The sequence below is a fragment of the Sinohyriopsis cumingii genome, chromosome 3 (genome assembly GCF_028554795.1).
Source record: "Sinohyriopsis cumingii isolate HCF-2022 chromosome 3, ASM2855479v2, whole genome shotgun sequence".
Taxonomy (NCBI): Eukaryota; Metazoa; Mollusca; class Bivalvia; order Unionida; family Unionidae; genus Sinohyriopsis; species Sinohyriopsis cumingii.
In genome coordinates, this window is record NC_142963.1 from 18469188 (window position 1) to 18492433 (window position 23246).

Genomic DNA, 23246 nt, shown 5'->3' on the forward strand with positions numbered 1-23246 from the left:
TGAAGATTGTGTGAAGAAAAAATTGTTATTTGAGAAAAGATGTTCAGGTCTACATGGACTTGACTGAGTTGAAAACATCAAAAATCAAACTTAAAGAAATATTGTTTTCAGATTGTAAAATTTGCCTAGACTATGCTATTCTTGGATATATTTGTAATGCTCAGAAGATATACGGATATAAATAGGTATGTCATACCTTCATAATACTGGGACTTATAATACCTGTCGGACAGTCTTAAATGTGGATTGGACACTCTTATAATTTGCTTTTATTATAAATATGTATGATTCCAGTCGCTGGTAAATAGTCTGTAAACATTCTTTATAACACAGACAATGTGGCTGAAAACTATGGAGATATTTTTGGAGGGTGGAAGGTGGAGATGGAATGATGAGTCTTTAATAGAAACAGAAAATGATTTAAAGAAAACAGAATATGAGATAAATAACAATTACAAAATATACTTGTTATGATATCCCAAATCCTGGTTTAATTAACTTTTAAAATATGTGATTAATTTCACACACGCTTCCATTTGTTTATACCAGCAAATGACTTTGAAAATGAAAAGTATCAATGATATACAAAATGCTCAGAAAGTATTCATTTCAATGGTACATTTATAATTTCAAACATGAATGTCGCCAGGAGGTTTTGAACGTTATCAACGTTTTATTTTCAAACCAAACGGAGGCTCTCGAGACAAAGAAGCATACAGATTGCTCAGCCTTTCTCTGCTTTATTAGAACTGTCCATTTCAATACAATGCTGTATGCCTCCTATATTTAAGAAGTTTTGTTTCAATAATTCACAAACAAATTCAACACAGAGAATGAAGGATCTCTAACAATCATGAATTTAACGAGATTTCAGTCCAAATATTATGGAATTATTAAGATTATTAAACAAGGTGACCTACATCATATATTTGGCTTAAAATCATAGACTAACCAATACAAGTATAGAGATGGATGGATGGATGGATGGATGGATGGATAGATAGATAGATAGATAGATAGATAGATAGATAGATTGAGATAGATAGATAGATAGATAGATAGATAGATATATTGAGATAGATAGATAGATAGATGGATGGATAGATGAAGTAATTTGTTTACTAGTTTCTAATTCCACATTAGAATAATTATTATCACTTAAAGTATATTTCTGTTATGCTTTTTGCATTGAGTTCTTGAAATAATCTACCCAATAAGTAAACTGTTTAAAGGTATAACCAAAATTGTTACACTCTCTGTTACATTCATGGTATTTAATGCCTGTTTAAATGTCCTAAAATAAAGAAAACAAAACCAGGAAACATTACCCACACACTCCCTTAAACTAGGGAAAAAAGACAATTTTTAATATAGTATGGTATATGGAACAGACAACGTTATAACTTGCTAAACATTAACTGGCAAAGAATACCTAAACAGACAAAAGTAAAATCAAAAACATGTATGAATGTGTTGGGAATGCAAGAACAACGACATGCATCTTATGTCATCATAAGATCGGTTAAAACTTTAACTAAGTACCAGCTAATAATATGAAATAATATAGTTAAAAGAATATGGTATGCCATCAAATGGTATTAGATACTTCACTGTTCTTGGAGCATTCGGGTAAATATAATCACTGTGAGCAGAATATATTAACTTTATAACATCTAAATAAATTCATTTAAAAACTCCAATTGAGGACAACCAACATCGGAAAATTAAACAACTGAAAATAAAGATCAGACACAATTTGTCAACGTGAACACTGTTATGCAATCCGTGCACTTTTATATTGATTAGATATAAAACTAATATTGTTGTTACTACTGTCACAGATATTGATATATCAAAATAAGCACAATGTCACTGTAATTATTGCGAGTATTTATTCCATATACCATATGCCAATATATGGTATGGCTCTCTTTTCATACATAACGTCATTTAGTAGGCGAGCTTTATGCATGTATTGGTCATTTATGTACAATAAATACCTCACATGAGTGAATAAACCCCCTGATTTTATAACTTAAGCCCTGACTCTTTCAAACGATGTCTGAAAATAGATGGATCTAGAACCCACCTTCCAGGATAGTCTGATTTGATTAATTTGTGGTATGAATCAGTGTTATATATATATATATATATATATATATATATATATATATATATATATATATATATATATATATATATATATATATATATATGTATGTATGTATATGTATGCATGTATGTATGTATATATATATATATATATATATCGAGACAGACAGACAGACAGACAAACAGACAGACAGACAGAGATAGAGACAGAGACAGACAGACACAAAGAGAGAGACAGAGAGATGTGTCATGCCGACATACAGTTGTGTTTATGTGTCTAGACTTTACTGAGAATAATCTGTTTTCGTTTTAACTGACCGCTTTCCTTAAGCGACAACAAACATGTTTACTAATTGGATGCTCATACTGGAAAATACAATTTTATGTATCGATGTAATTAGTATGCACGGTATGATGATGAACTAATCTTACTGATATGGCTTCATACATGGAGTGTTTGGTCCCCTTCTCTTACCTTGATTACAAATGAAATTTCAGCGTAATTGTCAAACATGTCCACGATTCGTATTATCAACGTGGTGTTGAAGTCAGCAGTTGAATCTCCCACAAACGTAGTGACGAATGTTTCCATTTGGCCTGAAATATATATGTGCGAATGCAATTGTCCTTCAGTCACAAGAGCTTAGCAATGCCGACTGCTTGTTCCTCTTCCTCCGCTTTCATCTATTCTTTTAAATTCTATATAAGAACGTGGATTAATAGATTTGTGAAGAGAAATCATTTTCGAAATGCACTGGAAAGAATTATGACAAAATATGTTTTCACTGCAGTAGATAGACAAAGATAACATTATGACAAGACATTTGATTCTCCATCTTGTCACTTATTTTGTCTGATGGTTAGCATGGACACTGTTCACGAAAGAGTACCAGATCCAAATACCACAATGTTTTGTTTTATTTGGTCGTTTTTCTTGATGTCGTTTCTAATTTAGCTTAGTTAAACCCATGATGTTACTACTGCTACACAAAACATAGATTAGCGTACAGACTAACTAGCTCATATTATCATCCGGGATACCGTTAGAAATATGCTGCATTAATCTGAATACCAGACGATTCTTTATTCTTCTATGAAGTGTTACAGTGTGAGGCTGTCAACATGTTTGTATTTCTTTGAATTGCTTTTACCACAGGTAAATCATCCATACTTGCTCAAGAAACGTTAAGTGAACAAACTTTAAAAGGATTATCTGAGATCGATAAATGTTTATGCAAGTTTTAAAATTGGAGTCAAAGGTAAATCGTAAAGTTTTTGACACACTATGGATCAGGATTGTGGTGATTCATTAAATGAAATGATACTGAAAGGTTGCACTGAAACGTTTGCAAAAGAACTTCTGGGGGTTAACAAATCTACCCAGATTTGGTATATAGTTATTTTGGAAGGACACCTTTGCAAATCAATAAATTTCACGGCATTGTGAAATACGGGACTAAGATTATGTCTTCAAATAACAGAAAATATATATCTTTAATATATAACCTAATGCTTACTTGACATAGAAAGCCAACCTGGAAAGAACCTGTCGACATAGCAATTCTGGAATTTATTAAATAGTCTGGGGATGTGGGAAATGTGAATATAAAAGTTATTGGGAACATTAAGGTTTTCTTATCTGTAATTAAACAACAGCTATCTCACCAGTTTATCAAAAATTGGCAATCATGAGTCCACGAATCTTCAAGAACTAGATTATATAGAAATTTGTCACAAAATTTTAGCTATACAGGAGTATTTATAGATAGAAACCGTGACAAAATTTAGCCTTCCCAGAGTTTGCTCGGTGAATCAGTGAGGTTGAAGAGACCACATAGCACCCCACTAGATCAAATAAGTAAATTTATTCAACGTACTCGAAGATCATTTGCATTTTGTTTTAGAATGCCAATGTTATTTGCAGCTACGACAGAAGTATATAAGCTCTTATCTTTGAAAAGGTCCCAGGTCTGTTCAAATTTTTCAACTTTCACAATTCCACTAAAATGAGTGATGTTCGAAATGTAAGATATGATATCCATACAGCAACAATTGAAAATAATAATAATGGATACTACCTACAGTTGCATTTTTTGTTACATCGTTTGACCAATGCATGACTATGTCATAACTGAAGTATGATGGGTGTATAATAACATAAAGTAAAGCATGTTGAATGTTGCTTCTATACTGATGACACCCGTTGTGTCTTCTCCCAAGGAAGCTTGCATTCAATCTCAATCATGTGATTCAACAAGCATATTCTGAAAGCTCTTTTACAGGTTACAAATTACCGTGTTGCATTCATACCTTGTATCATACACCACGCATACATGAATGCAGGTATGGGTGTTTATGTTCGTGTGTGTGTGTGTGTTATCATACTATTATCAGTGTATATCTATGTATGTACATATACGTATCTGAGTCAATGTAAGCATGTGTATGGGTATATGCATATACGTATATCACGTACACGTATATCTATGTATGCATGAGTGTGCTTCGGAATGTGAGTATGTCTACGAAAGTATATATCTTCAGTATTTATTGAATGTCTGTAATTTTGATACTTTTATATATATTCCTTTTGTATTATAAACTTCACCATCAATGTTAATAACAAGGTATGTGTATATATTTGCTGATGGCCAATCAGCTAAAAACACATAGAGTTACATATGATTCTGTTATAATTTTGTATTATCAATGCGCTTGATATCAACATAAAAGGAACATTTGTTTGTTCACAGTGAAAAGCGGATTAATTTCAACTCGTGGTAACTTCAAGTAATTTAACCACCTTCATGAAATATATCCGATATTCACTCGATTGAAGCAAATACGTTCTATATCACTCAGCTGCTTAAAACGCGTATGCATTCTACCGTTTATGAAAATTCGATTTGCAATTCCGGACAACGCTATTGATATGTCGCTTTCAAAAACACACTGTTGACAGCGACACGAATGTTCGGGGTAAAGGGCAACAACGAGAACAATATTTATTCGATACCTGAAGGTCCTCAGCCTTTTCCATGACAGTCTAGAAAACATCAGCCTAGGATGTAAATATTGAACAAATATGTAACTGCTAACGAACCTCGAACCATTTGTTTATTACGTGATAATAACTTTACCTACGTCGAGTTTGTACTAGCAGCATCGTTAAGTTGTACCTTGATGCTATTAAAACTCTACCTTATATTCAATGTTTTGATTACAAAGGTGCATGAATACCATTAAAGGTTGACCGTGCAGCTTGTCCACTGACTGTTCAGACATCATGGAGTATTATTTCCAAACCTATCTCTCCAGAGTTATCTGTTCATGGCACATCTAACTGTTTGTTCATCTGCCATACACTTTGGAAAATATAATTGCGATTAACATAGAGTCCTTTTAAAGAATCTACGTTATTCGCATTGCATAGGAAAGAGACCATATTGTTCTGAATGGAAAATACATTTGTAATCGGAACGACCTCTGTAAAATAAATCCTATTTTGAAAAGCCCTCAAACCAGAGGTTGTTATCATGTCAACCTAATGCAATCATAATGATTAGATGGCGTGCTATCACTAATAGCAATCTAAGCAATAATTTTAAGTTACTTTATCCAAATGATTTCTGTATAGAATTTCTTCATTTTGTCATTGCAAAATTGCACGAATAATATAATCATTTAAAAGTGAAATTATTTCATTGTCTTTTGAAACCTTTTGGAGTTGTTTTTTTTTTCTTCAAAACCTACCATTTTCTAAGAATCACTTCTTCAAACACGAAGTCGGATGTACGTCCGCCTAAACCTTACCAATCTCTGATCAAATCACAAGTAATATGTCAAAGTCTCGTTCACAGAGTTTCAGTTATTTGCGGCGCATCGGAAGAATACGGACACGTGAATAATGCTACCTCTGATTTCAATAGCTGCCGTTTTGAATTGCCATCTAGGCTGCACTCGTTATTACGTCATACAATTGTTATTTATGTCACAGTGGTTCAATGGCTAGTCATCATTAATAGTCCATATTTTCAGTGTGTTGAATCTGCCATCACAACATTTGTTATGTATCGGAACTGAATTATTTATTTTTGTATTAAAATGCAACGGGAATAAAGTTAAAAGTTAACAACGCACGTATTTCAATTGAGGTTGAAACATTATATGTCATTTTCAGTAGCTTACATTACAAGGACCGATTATTGTCACTTTTAGTCAGATGTTCGCCGAAAAGAAACGAATATTTTTAGACAGACTAAAACATGTGTCATGCGAACTATCAGGGCTGTCTGTTGGATTTTGAAAGAAACGTCCCCGATAATATCGTCTCCAACAAGACAACCATGCAGACGTACTGGAAATTCTCTGTATTATTTCATCCATACCCAGATTAACATTAAAATCAGCTCCTACGGAAACCTTGTAGCTATAAGACCTCATTTTTGAATGCAAATCCACCACCAATAATAGACATATGCTTTAATATTAAACATTAGTTTTGAAATTTATGTACAACAGTCATGTGCCATTTGGCTTTTTTGCATCTATTTCCTATTTATTGATATTCCATTTGTTCCTTCCACATCAATAATAGTTTAAGATAAATCAATGACATTCTGGATTTTTTCTGAAATCATCGATTTAAATTGATAAATTTATCTTTCCATCCAGTTCCCTATATATCTAAATGAAGTTCCATTTTTAGGGCTTATTGTGCGCGTTATGAGTAACACATTGTTCGATCGGTGAAAATAGATATTTTCTCTTTCTGCAATCCACTTCATTCGCTGAGATAACCGGGCTTCTATAAAAGTAAAATTTTGGGGGGAATTAAAACATGGTAAATGTTTCACAATTGGTCGTTTTTGTCCATTACATTTTGAGGTAGGCTACTGACTTAAAAGTATATAGTTGATGCCTTGGTGAAAAGATCCAATACGTCAGACCAGAGAACATTTGGAAGGAGAATGTCTATTAGAATTCCATTAACTCGATCGATGTGATTCGAAACAAAAATCACGTATTCGTGTTATCATCAGTGCTTCACGACCGTGTATTGTGTAGTTATTTTACGCACATGCATGTTTTTCGAAACGTGTCGCTAGACTGCACCTATATTTTAAATAATTTCCCAATCAATGACATTAATAACTTTCTGACTTCCACTTAAAAAAACAGTAACATATATAGCACAGGCAGGACTGAACAGTTTCATATGATTGGCCATTGGTAAATTTGTAATGCTAGCGGTATTGATAGCTTATTTCACATTATCTCCATATTAATAACCAAGGTGATCCAAATGTACGTCCTCCTATGGTATGTCTTGTGAAACATCCGTTTTGCATGGAAACTTTGTGTTAGTTAGGTTAGAGTTATAGGTTAATGCATTTGTATGGGCAAAATTTGAACGAGGTTTTTGGATGGAATACTGCACGACCTTGGGATTGCAGTATATCGATACGACAAAATGAGTTCATATTTCCCCATACAAATATAGTAACCGTTTTATTATGTGCTCATTTTCTTATTCTACCTAAGGCATGATTATATAAATAAAATACACTGCAAGAAACAACGTAAATGAATGTACGCCGTATTTCATACTAAATACTCAAGCACAGATTCATCATTAAACAACAACAACATTAATGCGCACATAACTCCGCCCAGATAAATTTGAACTTGTCTTTCTCGACATAATTTTCGAAAAAAAAATGGCCTGTCAAATAACAATTGAAACTTGGAGTCATATTGTGAATGAATGCGCATTGCAATAACTTTTCCATTTGATCTGAAATGAATAGATTTTGGTATTGTTTTCGATTCTACGAAGTTTCGTGATTATGGACTGGATTTATATGTGACGATTCCACATGAAATACATCGGATTTAAGAAGCGAGGGAGAAGCGTCTTGACATCTGCAAATGTATTTAGTTTCTGTCATTGAATGTTTGAAATCATAATGTGGGAAAAATATGAAGTCTTTCAATTGGAATTATCAAAATGACGCTATGGAATTTAATGCTTATTTCATTTTGAGTGCAGTAAGGAGGATTAATTGCACTTATATTCGAAATTACAGTACAATATCGAAATGTATAATCAAGATTGAGAACCTATGACATGGTTCATGTAATACGGATTTGCAGAACTAAGAAAGTACATCTCGAGGAAATTCAGAATTTAAAACTGTATGTATATATTTTGCCATTCTTATCACCAGCTAAAGAAGACAGTATATGCCTTGTCACTTGTATGCTATTTGTAAGGACCTTTTCTTGCGTCTGTTGTATAGCTATAAACATTGTAACAAAATAGATAACGCGGAAGGTGCCAAAGCAGCTGGTACGTGGCAGTCCACGAAACCTCTGCTTTACTTCACTCCGAAACAAATTTAAACAACCACAACGAAAAGCGCGTACCACTCAAGTGTACATGATTTGTTTACAAATGAAAGTGCTGGCGTCTGCGTCCATTGTTTGTTTACAATAGAAAGTATCTCCTTTATGAGTTCAGGATCAGGTAATATTGAACATTCTGACAATGTTAAGTGACTGACAATGTAAAGTTAACGGAGAAAAAAATGAGCATATAATAAAGGAATTTATGTTTATAGGTGTTACGGGTGACTGTACATCTAAGACTAATTATACATTTGCATCTGCTTAGCTTTTCTCAGTCTAAGTAACTTTGCGAAATACAAGGTCCGTTTCTGGTCCGTTTTTCTATTACAGCATAATATATTATCGGGTCGCTTGATAAGCAATTCCTACAAATAATGTGATGTAGATTTCTTTTTTGTGGACCTCAAAACATGACTGACAAAAATAATACTTCAATGTATGGCCTGCCACAAATCTTAGAACGATGCTGGGTAATTTCAATTTGTTTCATACATAATATGTTGAAAACTCTATATTTATTGTGACGCTGATATTTGACATATTAGTAAACTGACAGATGTCAGTTGTGTTAAAATTGGGTATAAAGCGGTCTTTTTGTTACCGTTATTCCAATTTGGACAGTGGACAGCAAACCATGTCATGGGTCTAAAGCATTACTAAAGTAATGCTATAGTTGTGTTGTTTTCAATGCAGTAGCATGGAACCTATATATGGAAATGAGATAACGGGAAAGTTTTAAAAGCTTTTACCATATTGCTTCGTTTTCAAATACTTCATAAGATACCAAATATTGAACTATTCTAGTCGGGTGACAGACTCTACATGCCTCTTCTGCTTTAGATGTCGGGTAGTGACCTGAAGAATTAACTGCAGATATTTTGAAATTAGTGTTACAAATCTTACGGTATTGTCTTTATGTTAATATGGTCCCAATCGATATTTTCACTGAATCGGAAATGGAGTTTTTCACCCAACTCAATCAGCTGTTAACATGTATATACATTTGGCATGTACTGTCAAGCTTTGATATGCATGATGGTATATAATGGAGTTGTTACGCCTAACAGTTTAAGCGTTGCTGATATGTTACCATAAGGAATATTAGAAATATTAATGGTATTCTGACCAGCAATAAAAAAATATGTAATGGAATTCTTATTTGTAAGACAGCATATTGTCTATCTGTGTTGCATTGGAAATTGCCAAAACTTACTTTGTATCTGAAATGACCTGGATCTGGTAATAATTGCTTTAAATTTAATCAGGAGTCATTCGTCAGAAAGGATTCAATACACAGATAAGAACAACTTGTCATAGCACTAACATACCTAATTACAGATCACAAGCGACAATTTGAATTTAATCTATGTCACGATAGAAGTTCTTTAAAACATAATAGACGAAAATGTTACACATTTTCTTAGACAAATAGCATGGCAAAGCGGAAAGCATTTAGTACAGGATGTAAATCATGCAACAGCCTTTTTAAAAAGTACATGGTCAAGTCAAATACAACCATGATACCAGAACTGTCTTTATACACCGCAATTTGAAATATTCCACATTCATTTTTTTAATCAGATTTTCAGGGGCCAGTGCCTAAAACAATGGAGTAAACATCTGTCACTGGACGAATACGTGATGGTACTTAGCTTCATTGTAGTCACGGTCTCATGCAAAATATAAAAACAATAGGTACTATTTCCTGTCAAACATGTGACTGGGACACAATAAAACCTCACTGTATTAGCTGAATATTGCTTTAAGCGCGTATATGTCTTTCTGTTTAGTCTTCATTCACTACGGTAATTATATCCCTGTACTATTGCAAATATTTAAAGGTATTTATATTCTTGTAGAAATATTGCAAAATACTTAAAGGTATTTATATTCTTGTAGTAGTATTGCAAAATATTTAAATGTATTTATATCCCTGTACTAATACTGCATAATATATAAAGGTATTTTAATCAGTATACTAACATTGCACGATACAGCAATTTCCTTATCCCGTCCAGTTAACAGTGAGAAGATAACAAGCAATCATACACATGCTGAAAAACATATTCATTTTTCAGCGGATATGTGATCGTGTACATCGTGTTCCGTGTCCAACCGAAAGTGGAGGAAATATCCCAGAGCCTTCAGTCTTCTTGGAAAGTAATGTTTGCTACCATAACTAATTCTTATATCTAGAATTATCTAATGAAATGATTGATATCCTTACGTGTGTTCATTAGCAGTTTTGCAATATCGTTATCTGTGTAATTGTTGTCCTGGTATATAGAAAACCTTAACTGCGGATTGTCATCTAAAATGGGATCCTGCTTATCTCGTTCACCTTCGTCCTTCCAATCGGAACACTTGTACTTGATTTTATCAAATGTCGCATTGACTGGAATAATAATAATAATAATAATAATAATAATAATAATAATGACAATAATAATAATAATAATAATAATAATAATAATAATAATTTGCAACTGAGCTTAGTGTTAGATTAGCCTAAGCATGCTATATTCGAAGGTAAATAGTCTATAGGGGGTTTCACGGTTGCAACGGAGTTACTGATCGTAGCGCCTAAAATTACCTCCCTAAGCTCCCATGCGCATGCCCACAAAAAAATTCCAGTTCCGGATAGTTCTCCGTTCTACACTTGGTTAGCGAAACATAAAGTCCACAAAGGAAGGAATCTTAGCTGTACTACAGATCATTATGGTTAAACCAATGAATCAATTATATGTCAAACATCTTTTGTTCATACTAGAAGAATAATTATAGACATTAAATCAGATAATTAGATACAGTGTCCATAATTACATTATATCAGATAATTAAATAATATTTAATTTCCATACTTAATTGAGACCATATAATTAAATTAAATACTGTCCATACCTGATAATATAGATTCATTATCCATAATTTCAGACACATTAGTAGGAACATTTCACTTTGCTCTCCGATTTTAAACATTTATTGCACATTTTCGGCTATATAACTTTAACGAAAACAATCTCAGCAATTTTCATGTTTCATATGTTGATGTATGTTTCTTTCTCAGTTGCTTTCGCAAGGCCAATAGTTCGTTTATAACACGAGCTAAGAATGTTATAACACAAATTCGACGAGAAAATTATAATACGAATTCGATACGTTTGTGATTTGTAATGCTGAATATTTTAAACCAGAAAAATTTGTTCTCCAAACATTGGAACACTATTTTAATGTATTCAGTGGAACTTAACAAAGCAATAATTACATTAGCTATCATAACGATAAATGAGTGTAATTAATGCAGACGGAATATATATTCATATTTGGGCGTAAATATCGTACAATATTCAGGTTAATTAACATGCCCAATGACGTTTTTTATTTATTTTTGTATTTTCTTTTTGACTTTTGAAACATCAAATATCGAACGGTACATGCAATAACTTTCAGCATGGTTTTTCTTTGCTTATGCTGACACGTAATAGCTCTCAAATTTGCTGGGGTCGTTAGACAACATTTCTGATTGCCACCAGCAAATTCATCTAGAACAGCCTTCCTAAAATTAGTTTAATTCTGTTTAACTTTCCTTGCATCAAATATGTAAGTTTTAAAGATCCAATTATTTCACAGATTCCGTCCTATTACCTTGGTTCGCCTTTTAAATCAATATTCATCCACATGACCGCAAGTAATATTGCAAACAGGATGATTTAAAAATGAGACTGCTTGTAAGAAAATGCTCTAGAAGTCAATAATAAATGGATACTCACAAATATTCATATTTGTTTTCTTTATCTATCAGTCCCTCTTTCTACCTTAGCGTCATTTTATACTCGTTTTTAACCAGAAGTATGTTTATGTAATATACATATGCGAACACACATTCATTTGAGGATATACATACCCATGCGCCAGATGAAAGGAGACAGACATACATACAGACAGCTACACAGATAGGTGAGAGCCACAAATGTCCTACATATGCATAGTGTGTCTAACATCGCTATTTCTCCAAATTGTATACTCTAAAATTTCCAACCGTTCAAGGAAATAAAATTAAAACAAGCATCAAGGAGACTCGTACGTGCGCCTGTCTGTTCAAGCTTGGTTGACATTTGTGCATTTTTAAAAAACTCAAGTTATTTCATGAAAAATATAATGAACATTAATAGAAAAGCAACAGTCTAAATCAATAATCAAAGAACCTTAAGAAGTTAGAATTTTCTTCTCGTTGTCGTTCAACCTCCATTAACTGCTATGATTGAAACTGCAAAAAATAAACATATTTTCATTATTCTTCAAGCGAGATAAATTGCAAGAACTTTTTACGCAGCGATACACTTTCGCACAATCAAATAATACAGACTAGAGCATAAGATAGTAATGGAAAGATAACGAAGTTCTGAAATGGGCAGAGAATATTTATTTGAAAGCTGGGAGCAGCGCAAGTTAGTGAGAAAAAAAATAAAAGATGAAAAAACAATTGATCAAATATTGATAGAATTTCTTTTTAAGATAGTAAGATATCGATCCTGCTTGCATAATGTGAGCGGTCTGTCACATTTTCTTGATCTACATCTTAACTGATTGAACTATCCGGAAGTGAGTTGCAACGAGATGCCCTCTGGTGTTTTGAAAGGGGGATACTAAGCGTGAAACCCGCGATAGAACATATCAAACAGCTACAAATATATTCTGTGATAAATTGGTTCAGACAGGTGAAGAAGCAAATGATGAAATATTAATAGGATATAACCTTATGCAAAATGAAGTAATATATATGCAGGCAAATAATTTAAGCATACCATCCGTTGGGAGTTGCTAAAATTACAGTTTGTCAAAGAAAATACTGATACAAGCTCAGTGTTTTATAGATACCCGTTACATGCTCAGAAAGTCAATTACAGTTGTGAAAGGGATAAGAAACGTTACATATTGCATTGCTTAAAGAAACAAGTGTGCGAAAGCGTATCTCTGTTCATATATAATGTAATTTCCACAGTAGGCGAGAAATCGATTTATCGCAACAGTCCTCAGGGAATCCGCAACTAGTATAATGTTCAACTTGGGTTTGCTGTCACCCACTTGCAGCATTTCAGACGTAGTCCAGTCGTTGCTGAAATAAAATGATCTGTCATTTTCTATGAATAATTTGTCAAGCTATTGGCATTGATGTACTATTTTGCTTAGTTCAAACTATGCAATACAATCCTCTGTATATATCTCACCTTCTCGTTTATTCAGCGTGCATGTTCCTCCATACGGTGGTTCGTTTATGTACCATAAAGTTGTTGCTGCACCGTGTTGTGTCGTTAAAGAAATATCAATGTGCGCAGTGATTAGATACTTTCTGCCGGCAACAAAAGACTCCTTGCGTATGTATATTCCTTTGAAATTGACACCTAGAAACAAACAAAATAAAACAAATTAAAGATATGATGAACGAATTTCTAATAATGATTAAAAATGGAATTAGAGACAGACGGGTTATCTACACACTTGGTTCTATTTAATATTATCTACCTAATACGTAATTCCGTCTATACGCTTGTCTCTTTCTGCCTGTTATGTTTCTGTTTGCAGATTTTTACTTATTGTTATCGATTACACGTCGAAGTCCAACATAGGAGAATATATGACAACTTAGTTAAAAACAAACAAAGATTAGATTTCCTTTAATAATGCAGTGACTCATGTCTGAAACCAACATTTCCTGAGATGTTTTGCGCCAAATCTCTAAGTCTAAATGTTTTCCAATTAAGGTCACACACTTCTAGAAACATCATCAGATACAATTAATAATATACCTCGTACAATGATGGAAAGTCGACAATTTGATACCATACCTCGTACAATGACGGAACTGTCACAGAACTAGGCCAAAAAAATAACTTGGTTTTGCCTTAGAACTATTTAACCATTTTTCGTTGTACAGGCGTACAACGTTATCTAGGGTGAATAAGTGTTTTTCCAGGTAAGTGACTGTATTAACATGTACCTCGCCGGAAATTACTTGCGACGAGGGACATTAATAGCATCATATTTACGGGTATTTACCCTGACTATTGCTCACTATCCTATGGATTTAAGTAAGATTAATTTCTAAACCGACACTGGTCCCTTTAGATCACATCAAGGAGTGTACGCTCTCCATTACGACGAGTCTTGTCAGGAAGCTTACCTCTTTACGGGAGCGAAGGAAAATTCTAAACCAGGACCGGCATGGCAGGACAAACGATAGTGATCACTAGTACTTCTAACGAAGTATTTTCAAAAAATAACGAATAACAACCCCAAAAATACAACAAAACAACACATCATACCGGTAAAGACATGGAACGGACAATTACTCTGATTCAGGATATCGGAAAACAGAAGAAGAAAAAAAATGGGATAAACACGGAAACGTACAAGGACTTTGACTCAGAATAATGGAGTGTACCTTACAAACAACAAAACAAACAAATCATAATGGAATGTACATGGAACGAGCAAGGACTTGGATTCAGGATAATGGATTTTACATAAAACTATTGTGAAATACTTATTGTGAAGTATAATGGAAGTTCTAAAGAAATGGATCTAGTTTCATGACTTTGGAATTGAAAATTACTTAGTACTCCTTAGGGAGTATACCCCGCATAACACAGACTCTGCAACGGAGACACACACAGAAGACTCAGAGAACCAATAAAACAATGGTGGTTAAAAGGGCTGGAGCCAAATAGACAAGAAAACGAACTAGCATGAATTTAGTAAGTTGGTTATAACTTTCAGTTGACCAAAGCAATACTTACCAATTATTTCCAAATCCAATTTTTTATTTAATTACTCAAATAACTTGGATTTACTTTGGAATTGCTTAAGGGAATAATTCTCCCTTTTAATTTATTATAGCTCTGTATAATTTTCAATCTACCGAAGAAACATTTACCAATTTTTCGGATATAATAACTTCGTCATTTTAACAAACGACTTAAAACTATGAACTGACAATGTGTAATGAATTAATAGATCGCTGTAACTTTAAAAGTGATAATAACAACTCAGTGTGGTTTAACTTTTAGGAATAACTGTCTCCTCTAATATATTGGAATTTTATATACAACCATATACCACGAATTGATTTTGTACTGCTACGGCACAAACAAACAAAAAAGAACAAACAACTTAAAGGATAATGCTATGATATGGCATAAAGTGAATACAAAAACAACAAGCAAAACAAATAAGCAACACGCACGCATAAACAGGAGAACACGATGCATATTAGACACCTTATTCATTTAATAATTTCGGATTAAAGGAACAACCTATTCCAAAATGATATACAGAAATGAAAAAATAACAAAAATACAGGAAGCATTGGGTTTTATGCCTTTTAGGCGCTCAAGAGGACCCCCCACCCACCCACCGTACCTAATAAACAAATAAAATAAAACACTAAATTAAATACTCTTTCCTAATGGAAAAAACAAATTAGACCAAACAATAAGTGCTATGGCACAAAATATACCAAACCATTGATACATATAATAAAAAATAAATTATGCTAAGGCATAAAATAGACACAAGAAGCATGCACTCATAAACAGAAAAAAACAATGCAGTATAAACACTTTATTATTTTATCATTTGGATCTAAAGGCAACAATGCAGTATAGACACTTTATTATTTTATCATTTGGATCTAATGGCAACAATGCAGTACAGACACTTTATTATTTTATCATTTGGATCTAATGGCACCAATGCAGTACAGACACTTTATTATTTTATCATTTGGATCTAATGGCAACAATGCAGTATAGACACTTTATTATTTTATCATTTGGATCTAATAGCAACAATGCAGTATAGACACTTTATTATTTTATCATTTGGATCTAATGGCAACAATGCAGTATAGACACTTTATTATTTTATCATTTGGATCTAAAGGCAACAAGACAGTATAGACACTTTATTATTTTATCATTTGGATCTAAAGGCAACAATGCAGTATAGACACTTTATTATTTTATCATTTGGATCTAAAGGCAACAATGCAGTATAGACACTTTATTATTTTATCATTTGGATCTAAAGGCAACAAGACAGTATAGACACTTTATTATTTTATCATTTGGATCTAAAGGCAACAAGACAGTATAGACACTTTATTATTTTATCATTTGGATCTAATGGCAACAATGCAGTATAGACACTTTATTATTTTATCATTTGGATCTAAAGGCAACAATGCAGTACAGACACTTTATTATTTTATCATTTGGATCTAATGGCAACAATGCAGTACAGACACTTTATTATTTAATCATTTGGATCTAATGGCACCAATGCAGTACAGACACTTTATTATTTTATCATTTGGATCTAAAGGCAACAATGCAGTACAGACACTTTATTATTTTATCATTTCGATCTAATGGCAACAATGCAGTATAGACACTTTATTATTTTATCATTTGGATCTAAAGGCAACAATGCAGTATAGACACTTTATTATTTTATCATTTGGATCTAATGGCAACAATGCAGTATAGACACTTTATTATTTTATCATTTGGATCTAAAGGGAACAATGCAGTTACAGACACTTTATTATTTTATCTTTTGGATCTAATGGCAACAATGCAGTATAGACACTTTATTATTTTAACATTTGGATCTAATGGCAACAATGCAGTACAGACACTTTATTATTTTATCATTTGGATCTAATGGCAACAATGCAGTATAGACACTTTATTATTTTATCATTTGGATCTAAAGGCAACAATGCAGTATAGACACTTTATTATTTTATCATTTGGATCTAATGGCAACAATGCAGTATAGACACTTTATTATTTTATCATTTGGATCTAAAGGCAACAATGCAGTACAGACACTTTATTATTTTATCATTTGGATCTAATGGCAACTATGCAGTACAGACACTTTATTATTTTATCATTTGGATCTAAAGGCAACAATGCAGTATAGACACTATTATTTTATCATTTGGATCTAATGGCAACAATGCAGTATAGACACTTTATTATGTTATCATTCGGATCTAATGGCAACAATGCAGTATAGACACTTTATTATTTTATCATTTGGATCTAAAGGCAACAATGCAGTACAGACACTTTATTATTTTATCATTTGGATCTAATGGCAACAATGCAGTATAGACACTTTATTATTTTATCATTTGGATCTAAAGGCAAAGCCTATTTTTCAAAAATGTTAAGCCTTAAACAAGGAATAAAAACTGAGATGAATTTGACCTAGATAATGCCGTCCATGCACAAATATGGTGACAATATACAACATCAACACCACGAACAACACACATTGGACTTTCCTGACTCTGGCAGAGTCACTAATATAGCAAACAAATAAGCAAATAAATGAGAAGAAAACTACCTCAAAGTTTATATAACTTCAGAGGGAGCTCGTACTCTCCGAAGTTCATGTGAGAAAATGGAAATCAGGCCCACTGCCAGCCAAGGCAAAGGGAAGATGGTACATTTTCTCCAAACCTCAAAGGGATAATTAAACCAATGACATTTGAGGAATAAAACAAAGAGTAACCCTGCTAACAAAATTGCTATTTTATTGTTTTATGACACAAACACTTATAACACATTGGTGGGTGGACAGGGAAATCCATATCATAACACTATTTGGAAACAAAACAGGGTGTCACTTCTATGTCCTAACCAACCATATGTGTTGGGATGGGACTAAGAGGTGTTAACACTCTCCATTGTTCTCCAGCCCTAGGATAAGTGTTAAATTTATATTTCATTTCATATGCGAAGCTTATTCGGTTTGTAATGTCTTATCGCGTAATAATGCATTTATTACAACGCAGATTTGAACTTCCAATTACAAGTCACTATTAAAGGTAATGTTTTAGCATATATCTAGAGATTTTACAGAAACTATTATTATGACGAGTTTGGTTTTATTGTAGCTGACTGACTGTGACTAGAGTTGTCTAGAGCTATCTGAAGCTGTTTAGAGCTGTCTGGAGTTTCCAGAGTATTTAAGGCTGCGTGATGTCGATACCTATGTAGAAGTATACGTTTGGTTCAATTGTTGTTCCAACTGGGTGCATTTTTATGTTCATAAGATTATTTTAAAACTTAGTTGTGTTCCAAGAGATTATGTGAATCTCTCTTATAGTTTATAACATCATTTGAAACACATTTGAATATCATAAGATTATTTTGAATCTTATTTGGAGTGCATGCTTGAGATTATGTGAATCTCTCTTGTAGTGTATAATACTGTTTGAAACGTATCTGCAGTCTATGAGGTTTCTTGGATCTGTACTTCATATTGATTTCATATTTTTGGTTATTTTCAATGTGTGAATGTTGTGTAGAGTGATTGGGTCAATCGTATGTTGAGAGCGTGAGAGAATCATTGTATTTTTAGACCATATTTTTCTTTTTATCAATTAATTTAATACATTTCCCTCTTTCACACATTGTGTTTGTCTTATCATTTAGTCCCAAAATCCACTCAGTTTATATTCTGCGACAGGAACAATCGATACAATTGATACCATACTTCGTAGAATGACGGAATCAATACAATTAATACCATACTTCGTAGAATGACGGAATCGATACAATTGATACCATACTTCGTAGAATGACGGAATCGATACAATTGATACCATACTTCGTAGAATGACGGAATCGATACAATTGATACCATACCTCGTAGAATGAAGGAATCGATACAATTGATACCATACTTAGTAGAATGATGGAATCGATACAATTGATACCATACTTCATAGAATGACGGAATCGATACAATTGATACCATACTTCGTAGAATGACGGAATCGATAAAATTGATACCATACATCCTAGAAAGACTGTAGTGCCGATACAATTGTTTACCTCACAGAATGACTTATAGGCGAAAACGTTAATAGCATGTTTAGTAGACTGAATGTACATACGATACTTTTCACACCATACCTCTTAAACTGACCGCACAGAGTATGTAGTTATATAAATATAATCTTATATTGCCTCCCTTACGACTGAAGTCAGTCTTTTCTATAGGAAATATGTCTACTTGTCAGTCTATTGGTTGATACAGCCTATAGTTCCATTAGTATGGGGTAGGTATTGAGTGGGTTATAAAACATTATAGAAGCTTGCATTTAACTCAAATCAGGTAAAGAATCAAATGAATAGTGATGATGCTGATGACGATGACAAGGATGATGATAATGTGATCCAAGCAAGATACTTGAGACTAGTTTGACAGAGTTCAACAATTACAGTTATTGTGGCATAGCCTCTCACAACTACAGTAATTGTGACATAGCCTCTCACAACTACATATACCGTGGCATAGCCTCTCACAACTACAGTAATTGTGACATAGCCTCTCACAACTACATATACCGTGGCATAGCCTCTCACAACTACAGTAATCGTGGCATAGCCTCTCACAATTACAGTTACTGTGGCATAGCCTCTCACAATTACAGTTACTGTGGCATAGCCTCTCACAACTACATTTACTGTGACATAGCCTCTCACAACTACAGTTATTGTGTCATAGCCTCTCAGAAATAGTTACTGTAGCATAGCCTCTCGCAACTACAGTTACCGTGGCTTAGCCTCTCGCAACTAGAGTTACCGTGGCTTGGCTTAGCCTCTCGCAACTAGAGTTACCGTGGTTTGGCTTAGCCTCTCGCAACTAGAGTTAACGTGGTTTGGCTTAGCCTCTCGCAACTAGTGTTACCGTGGCTTGGCTTAGCCTCTCGCAACTAGAGTTACCGTGGTTTGGCTTAGCCTCTCGCAACTAGAGTCAACGTGGTTTGGCTTAGCCTCTCGCAACTAGACGTACCGTGGCTTGGCGTAGCCTCTCGCAACTATAGTAATTGCTGTAGCTGCTCACAATTCGTATTAGCAGTAGTGTCCGTTTCTATGGTGTTTCTATTATTTAAAGCATGGGTAGTAGTGGTGGTGAGGGCTGCATTAGTAATACTTATATGGATGATGGCGGTTGTTATGGCGTCGACGACGACTTTGGCAGCGGTTATAGCGATGATGACAAAGTCAACAAAGATTATGTTGATGTAGTTCTGTGCTAAATATTGATCTGGACCCATGCCGCAATTACTGTGTTTATTATGGAAATAGAGGTGACATGCCGCACTTGCTGTACTTATGATGGAGATAGCGGTGACATTCCGCAATTACTGTGTTTATTATGGAGATAGAGGTGACATGCCGCAATTACTTTGTTTATTATGGAGATAGAGGTAACATGCCGCAATTACTTTGTTTATTATGGACATAGAGGTGACATGCCGCACTTACTATGTTTATTATGGAGATAGAGGTGACATGCCGCAATTACTTTGTTTATTATGGAGATAGAGGTGACATGCCGCAATTACTTTGTTTATTATGGACATAGAGGTGACATGCCGCACTTACTGTGTTTATTATGGAGATAGAGGTGAGCAGCAGAGGGGGCAAATCCGACATTTTGTCCAATCGTTATTTTGCTTAATTATTACTTTCTGCACTCAGCGGATCCGGTGTAATCAGCGCTGGTAAAAAAAAAACGACGTCGGTCCATCTTACACGATGGTGACGTCATTTGGTTTAATACACTTTTCTGCGCGCCGATCCCCAGCGTCGTCAGCGTCCGGTAAGCACATCGACGACCGCGTCGATGTCATTGCCCCCTCTGCTGCTATGATCTTACAAACAGAGTGATCACTAACTCCTCCTCTTGTAGGTCAATTAGGTTATTTGACTGATCGGTAAGTCTGAAATTAATTCTCGTTAAAAACCGATTATGGCATCGCATATAGACCGGATTAATCGGACTATCAATGATCAAAAATCCCGGGGGGGCTGTTGGTGAAAATGAATAAAGGATATATCCCTGTTGAGCTTGATTTGATTGCTTGGTATCTACCTGGTAACTCCCTTCGATAACATCACACACTAGATTAATCGCTATCACCGATGCAATATTTACGTTGTATGGAGCAATATGCCTACCACCATCTCCGTTATCGTGTTTGAGGATATAAGTTGATGGACCGAGAAAATCATTAAGAGACTTTCTTAGTTCTGGCGCGTTGTATCCTGGAAACTTGAAATCGGGTAAATCGGCTTCTGTGATATTATACTCGGTTAGGAATTTTTGTTTATCATTATCGCTTCTATCGGATATCATTTTAACTAATCGTTTATTGATATATTCCATGTCTGATATAAGTTGATTTAACACCTCAACGTGTTTTCGTGCTTTTGTCTCCCGTAGCTGTTCTAGTTGTGATTGGTAAATACGATTAATCTCGCTAAAAATATCAGTGATATCATTTAAATTAACTGTTAATGTGACGACCGATTCAGGGGTTTTGTCATGATGAAACTCCCACTTCATGGCATTTCCGTCTTGAAATATAAACCAACTGGGTAATAACGTGCTTTTATAATAAATAATTTATCTCGATAACTGGTAATAATTTCATGATACGATTTCTCATTCGTGTGCAAGTCCGCGGGGTTTTCCTTAGGCCATCCTAGTATGGTTCTTATTGAACTGTTATAAATATCAACCATATACCCCGGTGTGCTTATTTCAATCGTCGACGATAACGTCGGTTCATGAACCGTAATAGCGATTTTTGATTCCTTTCCTGTGATCGATTTTATCCTGCGTTGAAATTCCTTATTGATTTGTTCTATTTGGTATGACCCAGTTGGTATTGTAACCTCATTCCAGTCTGGGGTCCCATCGGGCTTATTTGTCCATGCAAAAACCAGCGAGTTATTAGGTTGTTGTCCGTTAAATGCGTCCGCTCGGATATTAGGCCAACTGTGATATACTCGCAATTTTGCCAGCGCTATTTCCTTTACTGGAACCGGCGATGGGAAGTTCACACTGAATTCTGGCTTCGTTGACGTTATCGATATCATATTTGTTTGTACCGGAGTGGTGTTCTCCGCGATCCGCTGAAGTAATTGAAACCCTTCGGGGTTCAGCGACATTATTATTATTCGTTGTCTTTAGTGTCTAATTTCAACAACCAGGTGGTTCCGGCTTCCAGTTGAAAATCCTCGATTTTTGACATCGCGGAGCTATACAACTGGGCCATCGTGGAGAATTCAACATCGGATACGAACAAATTATCAATTGACAACGAGATCAACCCGGATAATTTCGAGTACGCGTCGGATACTATTTGATGTTTTACTGTATACTCGTTGAGTTTTTTCTGAAAACACGATGATATCTTCCTAGTGATTGCGTTGGCGACTCCAGCAATTGTTGTCATCGCGGAGACGGCGATTGGAACAGCGATCGGGGCTATCGTGGTCACCGTGGATAAAACAACGCCGGTACCGGCCACTATACCCGACACCGAGTACACGACCGCGTCGATGGCGGTTATTTTACGACGGTATTTTTTTATTTTTGCGCGGTATTGTTCGGAAAGCGTTTTCAAGTTCGCGGAGAATTCTTTTGCGGTATCGAATCGATATTGATGTGACGTCGGTGATACCTCTGATTCAATTTCCTTGGTGGTCATTTTTATTTTAAAAGAGCTAGTGTTTTTAATTACTTAGATCCACTACAAATTCCGCATACCATGTGATGTTTGTCCTAAATAGACTGCTATCAACGGCCTTAATCACAAACCGTTCAATTGTGTCCTTGTCAATGAT

The 23246-nt window shown here is 34.4% G+C and overlaps 1 protein-coding gene across 2 annotated transcripts in view; it reads right to left on the reverse strand.

The window, feature by feature from the left end:
- LOC149802497 (uncharacterized) overlaps nt 1-23246 on the reverse strand; it is a 154314-nt gene that overhangs the window by 95381 nt on the left and 35687 nt on the right. For both annotated transcript variants that reach the window (XM_089951742.1, XM_089951741.1), the window contains exons 5-7: nt 13752-13925; nt 10751-10918; nt 2588-2709 (exon numbers count right to left, since the gene is read on the reverse strand). In XM_089951742.1, the coding sequence (XP_089807868.1) occupies nt 2588-2709; nt 10751-10918; nt 13752-13925 (464 nt within the window). The remainder of the gene's footprint in view (nt 1-2587; nt 2710-10750; nt 10919-13751; nt 13926-23246) is intronic.